Source organism: Elgaria multicarinata, chromosome 20 (assembly GCF_023053635.1).
Source record: "Elgaria multicarinata webbii isolate HBS135686 ecotype San Diego chromosome 20, rElgMul1.1.pri, whole genome shotgun sequence".
NCBI classification, from domain to species: domain Eukaryota; kingdom Metazoa; phylum Chordata; class Lepidosauria; order Squamata; family Anguidae; genus Elgaria; species Elgaria multicarinata.
Window position 1 is genome coordinate 5,038,499 of NC_086190.1, and position 20,278 is coordinate 5,058,776.

General features: G+C 49.6%; 1 protein-coding gene across 2 annotated transcripts in view; it reads right to left on the reverse strand.

The window, feature by feature from the left end:
- Positions 1 to 647: 647 nt before the first annotated feature.
- DNAJC16 (DnaJ heat shock protein family (Hsp40) member C16) overlaps positions 648 to 20,278 on the reverse strand; it is a 36,828-nt gene continuing 17,197 nt past the window's right edge. For both annotated transcript variants that reach the window (XM_063145222.1, XM_063145224.1), the window contains 8 exons: positions 18,697 to 18,827; positions 16,031 to 16,214; positions 15,186 to 15,368; positions 14,350 to 14,426; positions 11,697 to 11,777; positions 9,937 to 10,032; positions 6,925 to 7,092; positions 648 to 2,459 (listed from right to left, as the gene is read on the reverse strand). In XM_063145222.1, coding sequence (XP_063001292.1) covers positions 2,060 to 2,459; positions 6,925 to 7,092; positions 9,937 to 10,032; positions 11,697 to 11,777; positions 14,350 to 14,426; positions 15,186 to 15,368; positions 16,031 to 16,214; positions 18,697 to 18,827 — 1,320 coding nt within the window. In that variant the 3' untranslated portion in view covers positions 648 to 2,059. The remainder of the gene's footprint in view (positions 2,460 to 6,924; positions 7,093 to 9,936; positions 10,033 to 11,696; positions 11,778 to 14,349; positions 14,427 to 15,185; positions 15,369 to 16,030; positions 16,215 to 18,696; positions 18,828 to 20,278) is intronic.

The window sequence follows — 20,278 nt, forward strand, 5'->3', positions numbered from 1 at the left end:
GTCCATCTGCCTGAAGACAGCAAAGCATCATACAGTGCTGGCTGGTTCAACCGTTTGTCTTATTTGTTCACGGAGCTGCCCTTGTTGAGTCTCGGGGGATCCATACGGAGCCGGACTGAGTGAAAACAGGACCGTTCAAAACATCTGAGGCTCCGCTGCATTCAAGGCACCCTGCACTGAACATGTGAGGGTCGCCATAGGATCTTTTGGACCTAGATGCACCGGAACGCGATGTGGCCGCAGAGGCCGTCCTGGAGCAGTACGTCAAAACTGACAGGAAGGATCCAATCTTGAGATGGCCACAGTGCAGGCGGTGTGTCACAGGAAATACTTCGCCCTCCTACTCGCTTTGACAGACAGGTAATAGCAGCTGCTCCCCTAATAAGGGTGCGTGTGTGTCTAGCAAGTCGCTCCTAGCTGGTACCTTGCAACCAGCTCCGTGTCAGATTCAGCTCTAGTTGCATAGCAGAACTGCAGGTTACATTGAACAAAAAGCACACCGTAAACCAATGCTTGCAAGGTGACAGGAGAGCGTAAGAGAGAGATCAGGTCTACCCATTACGGGGCACGAGGCTGCAGAATTCTGGGCCTGCCGGGGGGGGTGTGTGCCGTATTTCGGACTGAAAAGAGCCCCCCCCTTGCATGTAGAAAACTTGGCCTCCTTCGATATGATGTGCCGGGTTGCAACACAGGGGAAGGTTTGCTTGTGTTTTACACAGGCCCTGTGGCCTGAGGTGTTCCAATCTCCCAATTCTGCAACCTCAGCCTGCGTTAACAGGCTGGCTCTCAGAATGAAGCCAACGAGAGAGAGAGATACTGAACGGTGGATTCCGAGAGGGGGCGGAAGGGCGAAGGGACATCCGAGAGGCAGCTTTGCAACGTGGTAAACAAACAGTCACCTTGGGCTCGCTTTCAGAGAGGCTGAAACGACAACGGTTGGAGAGAGGGAAGCTTTGCCTATGAGAAATCCAAGTTTGCACGAGGGCAAATCCGTAGTTTTGAAGGCAATTCGACCGTAACCTATCCTGGGCGGTACAATCATTAAAGAGACAATTTAAGTTCCTTGATACAAAGAAACCCCGTTAAATTACTGCCCTAGAGATGAACCGTTGCCGTTATGGGGGGAAAGTAGATGTCCCAAGACTGACTCAGAGGCAGCATTTGAAAACTTGTCTTTTCACAGAGTTCTTGGCTCATGGCAGATTGCATCTACAATCTATGGACACGGTTTGGGGTTATGGCTCTAAAATACAAGGCTTTAAAAGGAAAAAAAACTAGACAATGCAAGCAGGAAGGCATTGGGAGGAACATACATTTTAAAAGGTTCATCATGTCGTACAATATTTACGGTTTGTTCGGCCACTTCCAGCCCGGCTGAAGGCTTAGCTGGTGGGCATGCAGGTGGGTGGGTGGCTGGCCCCCCTCCCATGCCCCTCCCTTTCCTGTCCTGTCAGCTATTTTGGTACAAAAGGGAGATACCCCCAAACACACCCTGAATTGCTCACCGCAGGGGAAGAAACCAACAGACGAGGACTCCAGACAATACAAGGATGAGGAATGGGGCCCGGCAACATGCGTGAGAAGAGGAGGGCGTAGCGGACCCCAGCCGCACCCAGAAGGCGCGCAGTAGACCCAAACCGTTATTTGAAACAAAAACAAATCCATACACAAAAAAAAAGAGAGTTCCCACAGCAGCAAGGCCTCCATCGACGTCGGAGAAAAACCCAGAGGCAGAACCAGAGCAGGCTGGGAAAACAGGCGAGGAAAGGAGACACCAGCTACGGTCTTGTCTTCGAGTGTACCCCTCCCCTGACGTTTAGAACCATTTGGTACCAGAGTGGATGTCCGTCCGTTTATTCCCATTGCTCCCCAGGTCAAAGACACGGGAAAGAAGGTAGCTTCTAATGCACTGGGCCTAGGAGAATTCATCTAAAAAGCTAACCGTCTATCCGACACAATGTAAAATTCCCAAAGGAGAGATGCTGACGGTTGTCCTCTTTCAAAGTCTGCAGCGATAAGATTCTCCTTCGAACCCCGTTTTTTAAAACCTTTATTTTTTTCAGTCTAGCGCCGGCCACGAGGGGATATAAAACCTTTTTAAGGACCCTTCCAAGAGCCGTTCCATCCACAAGGATAACTTCTCGAGTTTGTTTTTCACAGACCTCACCCGCGGGCTGCAAGAGGCCGGCTTCCCTCGGATCTCCCCCGGGTCGGAATCCTCGCAGGGCCCCCCGGGGACGTCGCCGCCGCCGCCGTCTTCCGATTTGCGAGGCTTGAACAGGCAGAAGTATTTCTTGTGGCCGTTCAGGGCCAAGACGTAGCCCGTGTAGTCGCGCTCCAGGAAGTGCTTGTCGTATTGGTTTGGGATGGGGGCCACGTCCTGCGCAAATTCCAAGACGTACTCCAGCCATTCCCGGTGCTTGTCCAGGTTTAGGAAGGAGAAGTGGAGGCAATTGCTCCTGGGGGAGGCATTAAGATAAAAAGGGACACAATTAGCAACGCTTCCTATTCAGAGTAGAGAAGGATTGCTCCTCAGGACTCAAAGTAGACTGCGTTGGAGTACACTGCACTGTTCCCTTTGCACGCACACACACGCACACACACACATATATATATAAATTCAGGTAATTCAAAGACAGATATCAATGTGAGTGAAACTGCTGAGACACAACTCATTAAGGGTGCAATCTTTTGTGAGTTCAGGCAGAAAAAAAAAGTCCTACAACTTCCAGCATTCCCTAGCCAGGACTTTTTTCACTGTCTAAACACACCCTGAGAAATTCAACTCTTATTTCTGGTGGCTACCATGAAGGTCATAATCACCGCCTGAGCTTTCTAAGGCTTTTCAGTTTTGCATCAATAGGTTAACTGGCTCCACACCGCAATGGCGTCCGTGTTATCGCCCAACAACGTTTTGAGAATGATCACTGTGAATGATCACCGTTGGTCCTTTTTGCCTTTAAGGCCCTGCTGACATCACCGTTTGCACCTTCCACACCCCGCTCCATGTGTATGTTGATCGGCCAGTCTGAAGTTTATTTATTTATTTATTACACTTATATTCCACCCCCATAGCCAGGGCTCTCTGGGCGGTTTACAGAAATTCTAAAATTAAGATAAAAAACGAGTATACAAAATTTTAAATTCTAAAACACAGAACATACACACATAAAGCATTAAAAACTGTTAAAAAAAAAAAACATGTGGGTGATTAAGATGTGCCGCCATATGCCTGGGCAAAGAGGAAAGTCTTAACCTGGCGCCGGAAAGATAGCAGCGTTGGTGCCAGGCGAGCCTCGCCAGGGAGATCGTTCCACAGTCTGGGGGCCACCACTGAAAAGGCCCTGTCCCTCGTTGCCACACTCCGAGCCTCTCTCGGAGTAGGCACCTGGAGAAGGACCTTAGATGTTGAACGTAGTGACCGGGTATATTCACGTCGGGAGAGGCGTTCCGTCAGGTATTGTGGTCCCAAGCCGTGTAAGGCTTTATAGGTCAAAACCAGCACCTTGAATTGGGCTCGGAAACATACAGGCAGCCAGTGCAAGCGGACCAGAGCAGGTGTTATATGGTCGAACCTTCTGGTTCCCGAAATCAATCTGGCCGCTGCATTTTGCACAAGCTGCAGCTTCCGAACCGTCTTCAAAGGCCGCCCCATGTAGAGGGCATTGCAGTAATCTAACTTGGAGGTTACCAGAGCATGGACAACTGAAGCCAGGTTATCCCTGTCCAGATAGGGGCGTAGCTGGGCCACCAACCAGAGTTTGTAGAAGGCACTCCGTGCCACTGAGGTCACTTGAGCCTCAAGTGACAATGATGGGTCTAAAAGAACCCCCTTCATGCCCCATAAAAGCTAATCCCAGAATAAATAAATCTGTTAGAATTTAAGGTGCCACGAGGCTCTTTTGTAGTTTTTGCTGTAACAAACCTAACCCAGCTGCCCCTCTGGAAATCGACTTAATCAAAGCCAATCCAACTGATGGACTGATCTCTATCCGATGCGCCCTGTCTGTGATCCAGTAGCCCTTGGGAAAACAGCCATTTTCTACGTCTCCTTGCAATAAGCGTACCCGTGTAGCGGCACTGAAGGAGGGTGGAGGGCAGAGGAAGACCTCCCTCCAGTCCTGACGCTTGTCACAGACAATGGAGCAGCAGCCGCCTAAGTGGGAGGGAAGGGGACCGGGAGGGCCATGGTCGGAGAGGGATGAACTTCTGGCTTGGATTTCATTCCAAGCTAGAGAAGAACTTGAGGGTCAGACACTACCCTCTTGTTTGAGGCTAGGGACAGACATGGGAACCTGCATTATACGAGTCAGGCCATTGGCTCATCACCCTCATCAGCCTGGAGCCTTCCAGAGGTTTTAGACTGCAACTCCCATCAGCAACAGCCAATGGTCAGGGATGCTGGGAGCAGCAGTCAAAACCATCTAGAGGACGCCAGTTTGGGGCAGGCTGCTCTCTAGGGCAGGGGTCCCCAACATACCAATGGCGCTCATGAATGGGTCCCCAATGTGGTGACCGTGGTGACCTTGTTTTTTTCATGTGTCGTTTTTAAAAATTATTTTCCGCTTTTTAAAATAGATGCACGTGGATTTGTATGAAATACATACAGCTTTCAATGGAAGTGGACCCAATATCCAAATAAGTATCCATTTGAAGGAGGTGTCTGTATGCCGACCGTTCAAATATTGAAAGTATTATTAGGTCCTCAATCTCTTGCATTACAGGAAACGAGTGTTTATCTTTCCAATGTTGTAATATTTATTTATTTATTTATTTATTACATTTTTATACCACCCAATAGCCGAAGCTCTCTGGGCGGTTCACAAATATCAATCTTTTAACTGTCAAAGGGGTGCAGAGAATCCCTTTACACTGACCACTTGCTAATTTCCACAAAGTAGGTAAATAATTAAAAGTGTTTCTACAGCAGTGAAGATTAAAGACTGTTCCAGTACAAAATTTATCTGTGTCATAACTTCCCCCCCCAAAAGAAGCAACGACTAGACGTTGCCAAAACGTACATTTAAAGAAGCATCAGCTATATTGTAGCACCAGCAATTAACCAAATTAGACAATCCCTTATTAAAGAGAAGTTGCAGTGTCCAAGAGACATGAAACAAATGTTATTTCTGAGCAAGACGCAGCTGAAAATCCGCAGATGTGGGCCGCCAAAGCGGCGATTGAAGGATTAAGAATGTGGTGGTGGTGCCCACAGCATGGTCTCAAACTCCTAAATATACCCACAGGTCCAGAAAGGTTGGAGATACCTGCTCTAGAGTTTCAGGCTACCTGGAGATGCTGCCAGGCCTTGAACCTGGGACATTTGGCATATTCTACCACCGTGGTTTTCACATGCCACATCCTCTGGGCTTCCTAACCTACTGCACATGACAGTAGTGCAAGAGGAAAAAATGGGTAAAAAAATGCCATTTCAACCATGGTCTCGGACTTTGGGGTGTCGCTACTTCTCATCTTCAGTTTCCCATCTGTAGAAAGGGAATGACAGCGGCCCACTTCACTGGGTTGTTGTGAGGGTGACTCAAGGTCATAAATGGGCTGCTTAGGAAAGATGCCATCAGTGGGAAACAATTCTGCCCTGTCACCAAAATGGAAGGGAAGCCAGAAAACACGGCTGGGGAGCGCCAAGTTATTTACTCAACTATGGGCCCATTCAGAAGACACCATAAACCATGGCTTTAACCACGGTGGTTAAGCCAGAAAGCCAAGCCGTGTTCAGAAGACACCTTAAACCATGGCTTTAACCACGGTGGTTAAGCCAGAAAGCCAGGCCGTGTTCAGAAGACACCTTAAACCATGGCTTTAACCAAGGTGGTTAAGCCAGAAAGCCAGGCTGTGTTCAGAAGACACCTTAAACCATGGCTTTAACCACAGTGGTTAAGCCAGAAAGCCAGGCCGTGTTCAGAAGACACCTTAAACCATGGCTTTAACCATGGTGGTTAAGCCAGAAAGCCGGGCTGTGTTCAGAAGACACCTTAAACCATGGCTTTAACCATGGTGGCTAAGCCAGAAAGCCAGGCCGTGTTCAGAAGACACCTTAAACCATGGCTTTAACCACGGTGGTTAAGCCAGAAAGCCAGGCCGTGTTCAGAAGACACCTTAAACCATGGCTTTAACCAAGGTGGTTAAGCCAGAAAGCCAGGCTGTGTTCAGAAGACACCTTAAACCATGGCTTTAACCACAGTGGTTAAGCCAGAAAGCCAGGCCGTGTTCAGAAGACACCTTAAACCATGGCTTTAACCATGGTGGTTAAGCCAGAAAGCCGGGCTGTGTTCAGAAGACACCTTAAACCATGGCTTTAACCATGGTGGCTAAGCCAGAAAGCCAGACCGTGTTCAGAAGACACCTTAAACCATGGCTTTAACCACGGTGGTTAAGCCAGAAAGCCGGGCTGTGTTCAGAAGACACCTTAAACCATGGCTTTAACCATGGTGGTTAAGCCAGAAAGCCAGGCCGTGTTCAGAAGACACCTTAAACCATGGCTTTAACCACGGTGGTTAAGCCAGAAAGCTGGGCTGTGTTCAGAAGACACCTTAAGCCATGGCTTTAACCATGGTGAAAAAGTCCTTTTGCTTTATTCACCATAGTTAAAGCCATGGTTTAAGGTGTCTTCTGAACATGGCCTGGCTTTCTGGTTTAACCACTGTGGTTAAAGCCATGGTTTAAGGTGTCTTCTAAATGGGGCCTATGTGACTCGATGGCCTTGTAGGCCCCTTCCAACTCTTGCTATTCTATGATTCTATGACTCTCACAACATCTGGACAACATACTGAAAGCACTCACTCAACGCTCCATTCAGCAGCCAACACTCTCAGATTCTGGATGAACTCAAGCATCTTTCTTCCACAGTGAGATCCCAAAATAACTCTCATTAAAAGAAGTACACCCCCCCCCCCCCGTACGCACCCAGTGAAAGTGTAGACCTCCAGGGCGAACTTCTGCAGTAGAGGTGTTTTGGTGGGATTGGAAAGGATCAGCACCACATTCATGTGCCCGGGTCTCAGGCGCACCAGGTTGCTCGTGTAGGTGATATCTGTAAGCTCCGTCACTTCTACGAAGCCCTTCTTGGGAATCCTGCATGGAATGTAGGAGGGTGTTTCCAGGGGGGCGGGGGGTGGGGAGGCAAGATCAAAATCAACAGAGATAAATGTAAAGTCTTGCATTTAGGTAAAAAATAATAATTAAAGACAGGTACAGGATGGGGGAAAGATCTGGCTTAAAAGGCTTAGGGGTCTTAGCGGATGGCAAGCTGAACATGAGCCAGAAGTGTGAGGCGGCTGCTAAAAAAGCGAACGCAGCCTTGGGCTGCATTAACACCAGGATGGCGTCCAGATCATGGGATGTAACAGCCCCCCTCTATTCTGTGTTAATCAGGCTGCATTTGGAGTACTGTGCCAGGTTCTGGGCTCCAGTTTTAGAAGGACGCTAACGAACTAGAATGCTTCTAAAGACGTGCAACCAGGATGGTGAGGGATCTGGAAACCACGTCCTCTGAGGAACAGTTGAAAGAGCCGGGTATGTTTAGCCTGGAGAAGAGAAGATTGAGGGATGGACATGACAGCACCCTTCAAATATCTGAAAGGCTGCCGTGCAGGTGGTGCAGCCGTGTTCACTGTTGCCCCCGAGGACAGGACTAGAACCGACAAGTGGAAACTGCAGGGAAGCAGATTTCAGCTAAAGGTTAGAAGGAACGTCCTAATCGCAAGAGCAGGAAAAGAGCCTGCTTCAGGAAATGTTGGGCTCTCCTTCATTGGAGGTATTTAAGCAGAGAATGGACAGTCATTGGCTCCGTTCACACAACACTTTTCTCTACTCAGCTATGGGCCCATTCAAAAGACACCTTAAACCATGGCTTTAACCATGGTGAAAAAGGCTTTTTGTAGTGTGAAAACTCCACTCAACGGTGGAGTTTTTAGGAGGTGCCCCCCACCCCCGCGTTTCAACTCCACTGTTGTGTGAACGTGTGCTAACGTACAGTACAACTCAACGTGGCGTTGGATTGACAGTTCCGCCGCCCTCTCTCCTCCCCCAGTCCTCCCGATGCTACCCCATCAGCCATTGCTGAGAAAAAATAACCCTAACAGCACTCCTAGAGTGGCACTTCCTCCTTTGGCCACCCTAGCCAGGGAACTCTGTAGCCAGTGGGAAACTCCACTCAAAGCAGCAATAAACTCCACAGAGCCCTCCAGAAAACACGGAACACAACAGTTGTCCAGGAACTCTCTTCTGCACAGTGTAGATATTCAGCGTGGAGCGTTTTCCCAAAAAAACCCACTCCGCCATGGGATGAAGTTCTCCCTCCAGACAACACATTTCTCAACGGTGGTGTAACAACTCCACCGCGGAGTTCGTTGCCAGGGATTGTGGATTCCGCTTCCGTTTCCAATTCTAAAACTCTATGATTCTGAGAGAGAAGAAGAAGCCCAAAGCTGAAGTAGAAGAGCTGCCGGCCGTGGCAGCAGCAAAAGGATGGCAAAAGATAAGACGCCTGACTTGACAGCCCAACAGCTCTGTATGTGTGCAGTTCAACTGTTTTTCCTCATATGAGCTGGGCACTTCTCTCTCTCTTTCTCTCTCTCTCTGTGCGTCTTTCACTCACACCTACCCATCCACCCTACTCCTGCCTTCTCACCCTAACAGGCCTCCCAAAGCAGCTCCAGACACCTCCTTCCTCCGGGGCTTGAAGAAGCCGCCACCCTTGGCCAGGGCCTCTCAAGCTCTTCCCGTCACCCGCTCCGCCTCGTGATCTTTCTAACTGGCAATGCCAGGGACGGAGCCGGGGAGCTTTTGCAGGAGCTCCGCTTGGTCCCATGGACGAGCCTATAAAGCCACCTTTGCACCGAATCAGCCCCTTGGTCCTTCTAGCTCAGTAGCATCGACACTGACTGGCAGCAGCTCTCCAGGGCTTCGGGCAAGATTCCTTCCTCGTCCTACCTGGAGATGCCAGGGATTGAACCTGGGGCGTTCTGCATGCAAGGCGGGGGCTCTACCCACTGAGCTATGGTCCCTTCTCCAAATAGGATTACACAGGGAGGTGCCTTAGACCAGACCAGACAATTTGTCCGCCGCTGCCTGCTATGGCCTACCTTGACTAGCAACGTCTCTCTAAGGGTCTGTTCTATCGTCTCATCCTTGTGATGGGGGAAGCTGGGGTGGAACCCTGCACCGGCTCCTCCACCGGCTCCTCCTGCCGGCCTTTGCTGCCATTCACATTGCAGCAGAGGGCGCAAAAGAAGAGAAGACCGAAGGGAGACATGAGAGCACTCTTCAAATACTTGAAAGGTTGTCACACAGAGGAGGACCAGGATCTCTTCCTGATCCTCCCAGAGTGCAAGACACGGAATAACAGGCTCAAGTTAAAGGAAGCCAGATTCCGGCTGGACAGCAGGAAAAACTTCCTGACGGTTAGAGCAGTACAACAAAACATCAGGAAAAACATCCTGACTGTTCGAGCAGTATGACAATGGAACCAATGACCTAGGGAGGCAGTGGGCTCTCCCACACTAGAGGCCTTCAAGAGGCAGCTATCTGTCAGGGATGTTTAAGGTGGATTCCTGCACTGGGCTCGATGGCCTTAGAGGCCCCTTCCAACTCTAGTATTCTATGATTCTATGGAAAGCTCTTGGCCTGGGTCTCAGCAGGCATGGCAGGTAGCTCAAGTGGTCAGAGGCAGGATTGCCCTTGCCTCAACTGAACACATAGCCCAGGGATGGGTGAATGAGGCCCAAGGGTCAAACTCTGGCACTTCCAGGGAAGGGATGTCAGCCTAGGTAGGCCTGGCAAGGCCATGGGGAGCTGGTTCAAACTGCCAGGAGCGCTGGTGTCCCAGCAAACCTGCTGTGGCCCTCATCTCTGCCTGCGGCCCAGAAGGAACAAACAATCCCAGGAAAGCAGAGAACGGAGCTAAGCTGGAGGGACCTGTTGTCTTTGGCGAAGCCCGTGTCATTCTTCTCGCCCTTGGCAGGCCCTTCGTCTTTCTTGGGGGGAGGCGAATCCCTCTCGTCGCTTGAGTCGCTGGAAAAAAGCAAGGACAGCCTCGTGTGAGGGGCTGGCTGGGAAAGGGCTGGGTCGGGGGCCTTCATTGGCAGGGCAATCCTATCCGTGTCTACGCAAGAGTCATTCTCATCTCTACGTTTGAAGGGGTTTGCCCCACAGAGACATGGGAATAGGATGGCAGCCCTAGTTAGGTACAGGGAAGATAGAAAAGGATTACACGGAATTAACAATGCTTTTGCAAGCTGGAGTCGATTGGAATCGTCAGAAAGGCAGGGGTGTGTGTGTAGGGGGGGGAGCCTTCAAAGGTCTCCTTTCTCAGACGGGAAGCTGCCCAGAACAGATGGACACATTTATTTGCATTTATCTCTTCCTCTGTCCTCCTTTCCCAGACACGCCGTTCCGTTTTCCCTCCCCTCTGCTGATGTTGTGTGTCATAACCCCAACCCCACACGTACAACAGACAATCAGCTTTCTGTGCCCACTGGGCATCGGACGGTTTAGGTTTATCGCCACAACTCAGAATTCTTTGTTTGGGGTGGGGCGGGGGTTTGACATTCTTGCCCAATGCTAAATTAAAGTCTTGGATTTCTCCATTGATTTCTATGGGCAGCTCTCACTCACATCCCTGGGTCCGATTAAAAATAGCTTCTCAGTGTGAACCAAGGAATGACCTAAACAGACAATGAAACGGTTCTCTCTACCCTTTTTATGTCTATGTCTCTTCCTCCGCCCCTCCTTTTCTAGTAACTCCATTCCGTCCCCCTGCCCCACCCTGTGAAATCGCCCTGCCAGGTTCGCACGTCACAACAAGCCAGCCTAAACAACCCTGCCACAAGCCATGTGTTCTCAGGGTGGCTGGTTTGTGAAAAATAACCTACGATGGAGAAAGTGCTCTGGGTTTGGACATCACAGTAAGCCATCCTGCAACAACACATGATAACAACCCACTGTGGGTTCACTTGACATGCAAGCCAGGTCAATGAAATGGTTCTATCTTCTTTATATTCCTGCAGCTTCTTCCAATTCCAACCACTCCGTTCCATTCTTTCCCCCCATGAGGCAGTATTCTGCGGCCGCTGAGCATGCTCAGTCCTCACTGAGCTATTTGGGGGGATTTCACCCCACCCCCTTAAAGGCTCGTTTTGTGCTTCTGCAAATGTCAGGGTCACTCCAACCCTACTGTGTGGCTGTTGCCATTTTGATATGTAAGTGATGGAATTGGAATATAGTGTATTTTATATTATGGTTTTATACTGTTGTTTTATACTTTGAATGGTCTTAATTTTGTGAACCGCCCAGAGAGCTTTGGCTATTGGGCGGTATAGAAATGCAATCCATCAATCACAATCAATCAATCGGACAAGCATTTTCTACAAAACTTTCCCAAGGAGATTTAAGGCTGGCAATTTTGTAGATGCCTTTTGAGTAAGTGATGGCACTGGGGTTTTGAGCTACTAAAAACTTGCTCTTCCATTTCCCAAGCTATTGCAACTAGACTGGATTTAAGAAAACTAATGGACTATCCACTGATATAATCCTATTCAGGTGTATTCTAGGTGTAGTTTGAGAGGACTTTATTTTGAATGAAACTCCAAAAAGCATGCATGGGAACTCAATATAGGCTGGAACTGAGGGGAGAAGACGAAAATGCAAAGGAGAGAGAATTTCAGGCGGCTGCTTACCTGAAAGCCTGAACAATAACTGTCCCGAAGAGGATGAACAGAGCTGAGAAGATCAGTGACAGGAGGGGCATCATTTCTCGCCTGTAAGAGAGTTCACCAATGAAGTCCGGGTTCCAGCCGTACCTCCATAATGCAGGTGAGGCTGCAGGGAGCTGGCTTGAGGAATAGCTTTCCTCTGCAGCCCTCGGGAGACCCTCATATGCCCCTCTTAGACGTTGGGCTACCCAAGATTTCTTGCTTATTGTTAATCAAAACATATGCTACAAAAAGAAGGCAAATATATACTTTAAAAAAAATAATACCATATTTCTTCGATTCTAAGACACACTTTTTTCTAGGGCTGTGCACGGACCCCCCAATCCGCTTCGTGGCCCGATCCTCTTCGCGCCGCGCCGCCCGTCTCCCGCTCCGCTCCACGGAGCGAGATCTGGCTTCGCCACCATCGCCACATGGACGGTGGCAGCGCAAGATAAGCCACCCCCCCACCCCCTTGCCTGTGTCTGTCGTCGCGGGCTTCAATTGAGGCCCCGGCTTGAAGCCGGAAGAGGCCTCGGCCTTCACTTCCGGCTTCAACCGGGGCCTCAATTGAAGCCCACGACGGACGCAGGTAAGCGTCCCTCCTCCCTGCTCCCTTACCTGGCGCCACCGCTGCACGGATGGCAGCACCAGGTGAGTCCCCCTCCCCCCCCCCGTTAACTGCAGGCGGAGCTCCGGATTGAGGCGATCCTCTTCGCCTCGATCCACAGCCCCCCCGACTCTCTTCGCCTCCGCCTTTTCCGGAGGCGAATCAGGCCGCCTCGCTCCTGCTTCTCTGAACCAAAGAGAAGCGGAGCACAGCCCTACTTTTTTCCCCATATAAACATCTCTAAAAACGGGATGCGTCTTAGAATCGCGGGTGCGCTTATTATTTCTTAGAATCAAAGCTTTTTTTCTGTTGGTGGTACTGAAATTAGTGTGCATCTTACAATCGATGGTGTCTTCGAATCGAAGAAATACGGTAATAATACGGAGACATAAGAAGCCAGCTGGATCGGATAAAGAGGGTTTGAGGAAACCTTTTTCATGAAAAGAATTGAGGGACGGATACACAGGGCAGAAAGCAGTTGGGGACCGCGTACTGCTGGTGGGCGGGGCCAAAGCAAAAGGGAGACGCCCCATTCACATACGCATCGGTATACCTCCACCGCCCAACACTCACCACAGCTCAGAGATGTGGCTTCCATGCTGAGTGTCGAGAAAGAGGCAAACTTTTCTCAGCCCCCAGCATGGAAATGCAGCAGGCTATTTGCAGCTCAGTTGGGAGGGGATGGGGCAGGGGAGGGCAGGCCTCAAGCCAGATGGGGACCTGCCACGGGCCGCATCCTGCCCGCATATGCACCAGAGGTTCCTCACCCCTGACATCAGGGGTCCACCTAGTCCAGCACCATGCTTCTATTACTGTCCGGCCAGATGTGTCAAGGACATGCACAAGGTGGGCATGAAGGGAACCGTCCCACCCTGCTCATTGTCCCTCAGCACCTCGTACTCAGCCTTCAAATCCGAAGGTACCATATCCCATTGGTAATACCCATGGACAAGCCTGCAATCCATTAAGTTATTATTACGGGGGTGGGTGGGTATGCATTTTCAATTTATATCCGGCCTCTCTGTGTTTTCATACGCCCAAGGTGACTTACAACATGTATTAAATCAGCCTTCCTCAACCCGGGGCGCTCCAGATGTGTTGGACTGCATCTCCCAGAATGCCAGGCATTCTGGGAGTTGCAGTCCAACACATCTGGAGCACCCCAGGTTGAGGAAGGCTGTATTAAATGATAACAAGGTGAAAAATCACATTAACAAACATTGTTATCTTTTCGGTGCCAGGCCGAGACTTTCCTCTTCTCCCAGGCATTTAACAGCATCTATCAACATATGCTGAGTTTGTTTGTTTTCTAACGTTCCCCAGAACTGTTGTTTTCAAATGGATATTTATGCTTTCGATGGTTTTAAATTTTGTATATTACTTTTTAACGTTCACTGTTTTTCACTTTGGTAAACCACCCAGAGAGCTTCGGCTATGGGGCGGTATATAAATGTAATAAATGTAATAAATAAATAAAACAATAGTCTATGAATGGCTCAGGAACCCAAAAATGCACCTTCCAGTGGCAAAGGGATGAAATGCCACTACCTCAAAGAGCTGAGCTTTGCCCAAAACTGTTTTCCCTGCCTCAGCTTGTTTTGCCTTCAATGCTTCTAATTCTGTAAATTGTTACATGTTGCATTACAGGAGTCCTGGTAAAACATACAAAGATCCAGAACTCACAGCTGGAGATGGCTAGAAAAAAGAACCCTTGGATTCTTGGTTTGCTTTAAGGTGGATTCCTGCATTGAGAACGGGGTTGGACTCGATGGCCTTAAGAGGCCCCTTCCAACTCTGCTATTCTACGATTCGATGACCCACCGAAGTGACTCTGACGTTCTTGATCGTGGGAGGCTGCCCAAGGCAGAAACCTAGAGACTGACCCCAGTTTCTTGGCTTCATCTACGCCAAGCTGTCTTCAGTTGGCGCACTGCAAGGTTCCTAAACATCACAGGCCTTTTGCAGTCCGTGCGCCCAAAGGGAAAAACACAAAGGGAAGGGGAGCTACTATTGATACGGACTCCATACCAATTGCTATGAAATAGGCTGTCCCAACAGTCTGAGATGTAGTCCGTGGCAGAATAGATCCATCGAAGGAAGAAAACCTGCAAGTGCATCAAAAGAGGTGGAGGAGAGAGAGAGAGACATGAAGAAGCATCAGTGAACATGCTCTCCTCTCCAGGTTCTCAGCCTCAGAAAACACCTTTCTCTACGTGGTCAGGTGCTAGGGCACCTTTTCCAAAAGTGGCGCCATGCTAGCTGGGAATTGTAGGACTTTTCTCTCTCTAAAGCAGCCTTCCTCAACCTGGGGCGCTCCAGATGTGTTGGACTACAACTCCCAGAATGCCCCAGCCAGTGGCTGGGGCATTCTGGGAGATGCAGTCCAACACATCTGGAGCGCCCCAGGTTGAGGAAGGCTGCTCTAAACAAGCATAAGATTGCGCCCTCGATCCACCAGGGGAAGAGCCTTCAGCGTGGTGGCCCCCCCTCCTGTGGAATTCCCTGCATCTGGAGGTCAGGCAGGTGCCAACTTTGTATTCCTTTCGGCGCCTCCTCAAACCGCCATTGTTCCAGGAAGCCTTTCCTGAATGACCAGCCGTGGTTCACTTTTCATTTTGCTTCTTTTAAAAAATCTATTTTAAGGTGTTTTATTCTGTTTTTATTGTATTTTATCTCGTACACGGCTCCGAAAATTTGAATGGGGAGCGGTATATAAATATTGCAAATAAATAAATAATAGGATTGGGCTGCAATCTCTGAACTCATCCGTCGATGCAGAATCCAGAAATCATGGAACCTCCTCCCTAACCCTCCAAACACACACACACACACACAATATCTCAGGAAATGCTAACAATGCTTACAGGAGCGAGTTCATCGTTCAAGTCTGGCAGGACAGTATCTGAAGAGAGAAAGCCCGGGTTTGTCCTCAGCTGATCCAAAAGATCCAGAAGGATGAAGTTGTCCTCTTTGCTGCCAGTCCAGGGATCTTCCAGGGCTTTGTAGACCACTCGGCCAGCATTGTTGCGCCTCTCCAAGATGACCACCTGGACGAGAGACAGAGGGCCAGGCCACAGTTGGGTGCGGGAGGTTTCAAAAATCCATTGTCCAGAAACTAGCTGTGGGCTTCGGAAAAGGGTGCCCCCAGCTTAGGTTTCTGCTCAACCCCCGTTTTTATATTTCAGCTTGAATTTCATCATTGTTCTTCATCTATGAAGAGAGAATGAAACAACTGGGCATATTTAGCCTGGAGAAGAGAAGATTGAAGGGAGACATGATAGCACTCTTCAAATACTTGAAAGGTTGCCACACAGAGAAGGGCCAGGATCTCTTCTCGATCCTCCCAGAGTGCAGGACACGGAATAACGGCCTCAAGTGACAGGAAGCCAGATTCCGGCTGGACAACAGGAAAAACTTCCTGACTGTTAGAGCAGGATGACAATGGAACCATTTACCTAGGCAGGTTGTGGGCTCTCCTACACTAGAGGCACCCAAGAGGCAGCTGGACAGCCATCTTTTAGGGATGTTTAAAGGTGGATTCCTGCATTAAGCAGAGGGTTGGACTCGATGGCCTTATAGGCCCCTTCCAACTCTACTATTCTATGATTCTATGATATTTTGGTGGAATTGCCACTACCTACGCAGAAAACAGAATTAAACGTGAAATAAAAAGAGCCAGCGAAATTGAGCTGGACTGGCGGACACTCACGGCTGAGTTCCCCTGGAACTTTTCGTCGTCCGTCAGCAAAGTGTGGCCAAACTCCCTCTGATAGCTGCCGTAGATGTGCACAAACCTCAGGGTGTCTTTCGTATTGGCCAGGGCAAAGGCAAGGAAGGCTTCATAGCTCACAGCGTACTTCTCTCCCTCGCCGGTAATCAAGACCACACAGTATCTAGGACACGACAAGGGAAGACAACGGTGGCCATCTCAAAAAACACAGCAGACTAGCGTCCTTGTTAGGATAGCGTTGGAGGCAGGCATCCCTAGGGAGACAGAGACTGTGGCTGGGGAAGGCTCAAGACCCTCCCCAAGTGGCCTGGCTGGGATCTGAACACGCTCCAGCTTGCACTAGAGAGAATCTGGGCTCCAGTCTTCTCTGCTGACAGGGGAGGTTGGTTTAGTGTAGGGGCAGGGCCCTCCGACTCCCACCAGTCTCAGGCCAGCGTGGCAAATGGTTGGGCATGATGGAAGTTGTAATTTGGAGGGCCACTGCTTCCGCACCCTGCTTTACAGCAAGCTCTCGGCTTTGAAGCTGACTCAGAAACTGCAGCTAGCGCAGAACGTGGCTGCCTTTAAGGATCTTGGGAGACGGGAGCTTGCGTGACACCTGCCACATTCTTCCGGGCCCAAATTGGTGTTGACCTTTAAAATCCTCGGAGCCACGTATCTTCACCTCCCCTGTAGTAGCCCCCCTGTCTGCTGCCTTCTTCTGATCAGGCCTTATTTTGCATACTAAACCCCGAGAACTGAAACTGCTAGAATCTAGACAGGGCCTTTACAGCGGCTGCCCCGACTGTGTGGACCCATCGTTCCCTCTAAGGTTCCACCTCTTAGCCTGCTTTTTGAAAAGTGTGCAAGACACCCCTCTCTCAGCTGACCTTTGGACTGACAGGACGGGGGCTTTCACGGTCATTTAATGGATGCTTTTAATGCTGCTTTTACGATTTGTTTGCAGAGTATTTCTACTTCGGTCAGCCACTCCGAGATGGAGAAAAGCATCCCAGAAACCCTTTAGGCAAATAAATATATGGGCTTGGGAGCCGCCGCAGGCTTCGTTGCCCTTTGCAGAGAAATGACCGTATTTGTCAAGTGCAGTTCTCAGTAGAGCTCTGCTCTGCTTCAGATCGGAGAAGCGATAGCGAGGCGGCCTGATTCGCCTCTGACAAAGGCGGAGACGGATCGGGTCGGGGGAGCTATGGATCGAGACAAAGCAGGTCAAGACCAAGCGGATCCTTTGCCTCGATCTGGAGCTCCAAAAAAAGATAAGCGGGGGCTTACCTGGCTCCGTCGCGGTCCGGCAGCAGCTTCAACTGAGGCCAAGGATTCAAACCGGAAGACCAGGCCGCAGCTGCGGCCTGGTCTTCCTGTTTGAGTCCTTGGCCTCAGCTGAAGCTGCTGCCGAACCACGATGAAGGCAAGTAAGTTGTGAGGGGGTAGGGGGCCCTACCTGGCGGCAGCAGCGCAGAACTCCACAGCGGAGCGGACCATAGGCGGATCGACGCGGGGCAGAACGGACCTGATCCAGAAGTTGCGGATCGGGGGGTCCATGCACAGCCCTAGTTCCAGATGTTAGTGGGACGGTCTAGGCTCTGTTCATGCCAGGGCACCATTTATAAAAGAATGAGCTCCTATCTCTCGTTAAATTCAAACCCAACGAAAGCAAAAGTATCGCTTGGGGGGGGGGCAGACTGCCAGAAGATGGGCGCTGGAGACAAAGAGCAACAAGCAGTACCCGAGATGTCCCTGACCCCCTGCTTCCTCTACGCAGCCTGCACAAACATTCCCTTGTGCAGCTGAAATACATGTCAAGTAAATAGGCAGACAGCTACAGATTTCTCCTTTTTGATTGCAGGATTTTAGCCCACTTAGTCTAGAATTCCAGCCCCGCTCTGAATCCCCTTCTAAGGAAGGACTTAAAACTGCTAAACCCCGCCACCGTGTTCAGGGAAATTACCCCTAAAGGTTTTTCTTGAACCATCTCAGGCGGATTATGTCCCCATCGCTAGAGGAGCAAACTAATTCGCCCTGGGATTGGAGAGAAGGGGGGAAGCACGTCTTCTGCCCACGGGAGGCTGCATCTGCTGCTTCCCAGGAATAGCAAGTCAAGGAGGGGACCAACGGCCCATCCGTCACCCAGCATCAGTTGCAGGGAGGCTGCTTCCGCCTAAAAGTGTCAGAAAGAACACTCCGCTCCAACGGACAATTGGCCTGCTGGGACTGCGAACGTAAGGAGGAATAATGCTCTTTCCCAAGGGTCAAAGGAACAAGAATCACCAAATGCGATTCGAGCAACATCACCAGCAAGGGAAGACCAGCCTGGCTTGGAGTGAATTTAAATGCCCACGCAGAGCTTTTGTTCTGGCCTTCAAAAACTGGTCTCCTTCCCTTTTCCCTCCACTCCCCTCCATTTGTATGTCTTATCTTTTTAGTTTGCACGCCCTTGTGGCAGGGCCGGTCTCTTTGTTATCATTGATGCGAGCTACTCTGGGAGACCAGAATTGTCTGGAAAACGGGATAAAAATGCAGTAAATACATTTTTTTTTTTAAAAAAAGATTTGGTTATGATGAATCCCCTAAGACCAAATCTTTCGAAACGAGAAGCCACACAAGCCGACGACCTAACGGGGGCATTCTGACACCGCCACGTGGCTTACTTGCGTTGCCTGTGAGACTTCTTCGTGGGACACAGCTCCTGGAAAAGCTTCTGGCTGGTGAGCCGGGACGCCATGAGGAACTTGTTCTGGGAGAGGAAGTCATCAATAAGCTGCTTTTTCATGCCTCGGGCCTGGGGGAAGGAAAAATGACAGAAAGGAAAAATTCAGACTTTCAATGGGTTAAATAAAGCCCTATATGGCTCAGGTCCAGGTTATTTGAAAGAACATATTCTCCCTTATGAGCCTGCCCATGCTTTGAGATCTTCTGGAGAAGCCCTTCTTTCAGTCCCACCATCTTCTCAGGTGCACTTGGTGGGAATCTGGGACAGGGCCTTCTCGGTGGCTGCTCTGGTGCTCTGGAACTCTCTTCCCGGGGGAGCTAGGCTGGCTCCCTCCTGGATGGGCTTTCGGAAGCAGGCTAAAACTTGTTTGTTCCAGCAGGCCTTAGGCCCTCCAACTATGTTAATGTCTTATAATTTTGTTGTGTATTTTAAACGTTTATGGTTCCCCCCCCCCCCCGCCGGCCTTTGTAAGGCCGCCTTGAGGCCAAGCATTGGGCAAAAGGCAGGATACAAATAAATATAAGAAGAAGAAGAAGAAGAAGAAGAAGAAGAAGAAGAAGAAGAAGAAGAAGTAACTTTCCATTGATAAATCACACGGCTTCTAAATACAAGTGCCAATCACGAAACCTCTCAAGGTATGTTCCTTTTTGAGATACTGAAGCAAGTGCAAGATGAACTCACACTTTAATTGTGCCAAAGCTACCGATACATCGTAAGAAAAAAAAATATATTTGAAGGTGACGCCTCTCATTTGTTTTGTTTTGTTTGGTTACAAACACACCAGAACTAAAATATCCTCAGTAACGAGATAGCCCAGCTACAGTGACCCATGCTCTGATAACCTCTCGCTTGGATTACTGCAATGCGTTACACGTGGGGCTGCCTTTGAAAACGGTCCGGAGGCTTCGGCTGGTACAAAACAGGGCAGCCCGTTTACTAACAGGGACTGGCTGATGAGACCACATCACGCCAGTTCTTTTACAACTTCATTGGCTGCCAGTCCAGGTCCGGGCCCGATTCAAAGTGCTGGTATTGACATTTAAAGCCCTAAACGGTTTGGGGCCAGGTTATTGGAAGGAACGCCTCCTCCCATATGTGCCTGCCCAGACCTTAAGATCATCCATAGGGGTCCTTCTCCGTGAGCCCCTGCGAAAGGAAGTGAGGCAGGGGGCTACTAGGAGGAGGGCCTTTTCTGCTGTGGCACCCCGGCTGTGGAATGAGCTCCCCAGAGAGGTCCGCTTGGTGCCTACACTGTACTCCTTTCGTTGCCAGCTGGAGACCTTTTTATTCTGTCAGTATTTTAACACTTAATTTTAACTTAAATTTAAATTTTACTGTTTTAACTTTGTATTTTAATCTTATATCAATTTTGCTGGTTTGTGGTTTTATCCTGGTTGTGCTTTTTATACTGTATTTTCTATTTGTGCTTTTAACGTGTTGGTTGTTTTATTATGGCTTTAATTTTTGTGAACCGCCCAGAGAGCTTCGGCTATTGGGCGGTATAAAAATGTAATAAATAA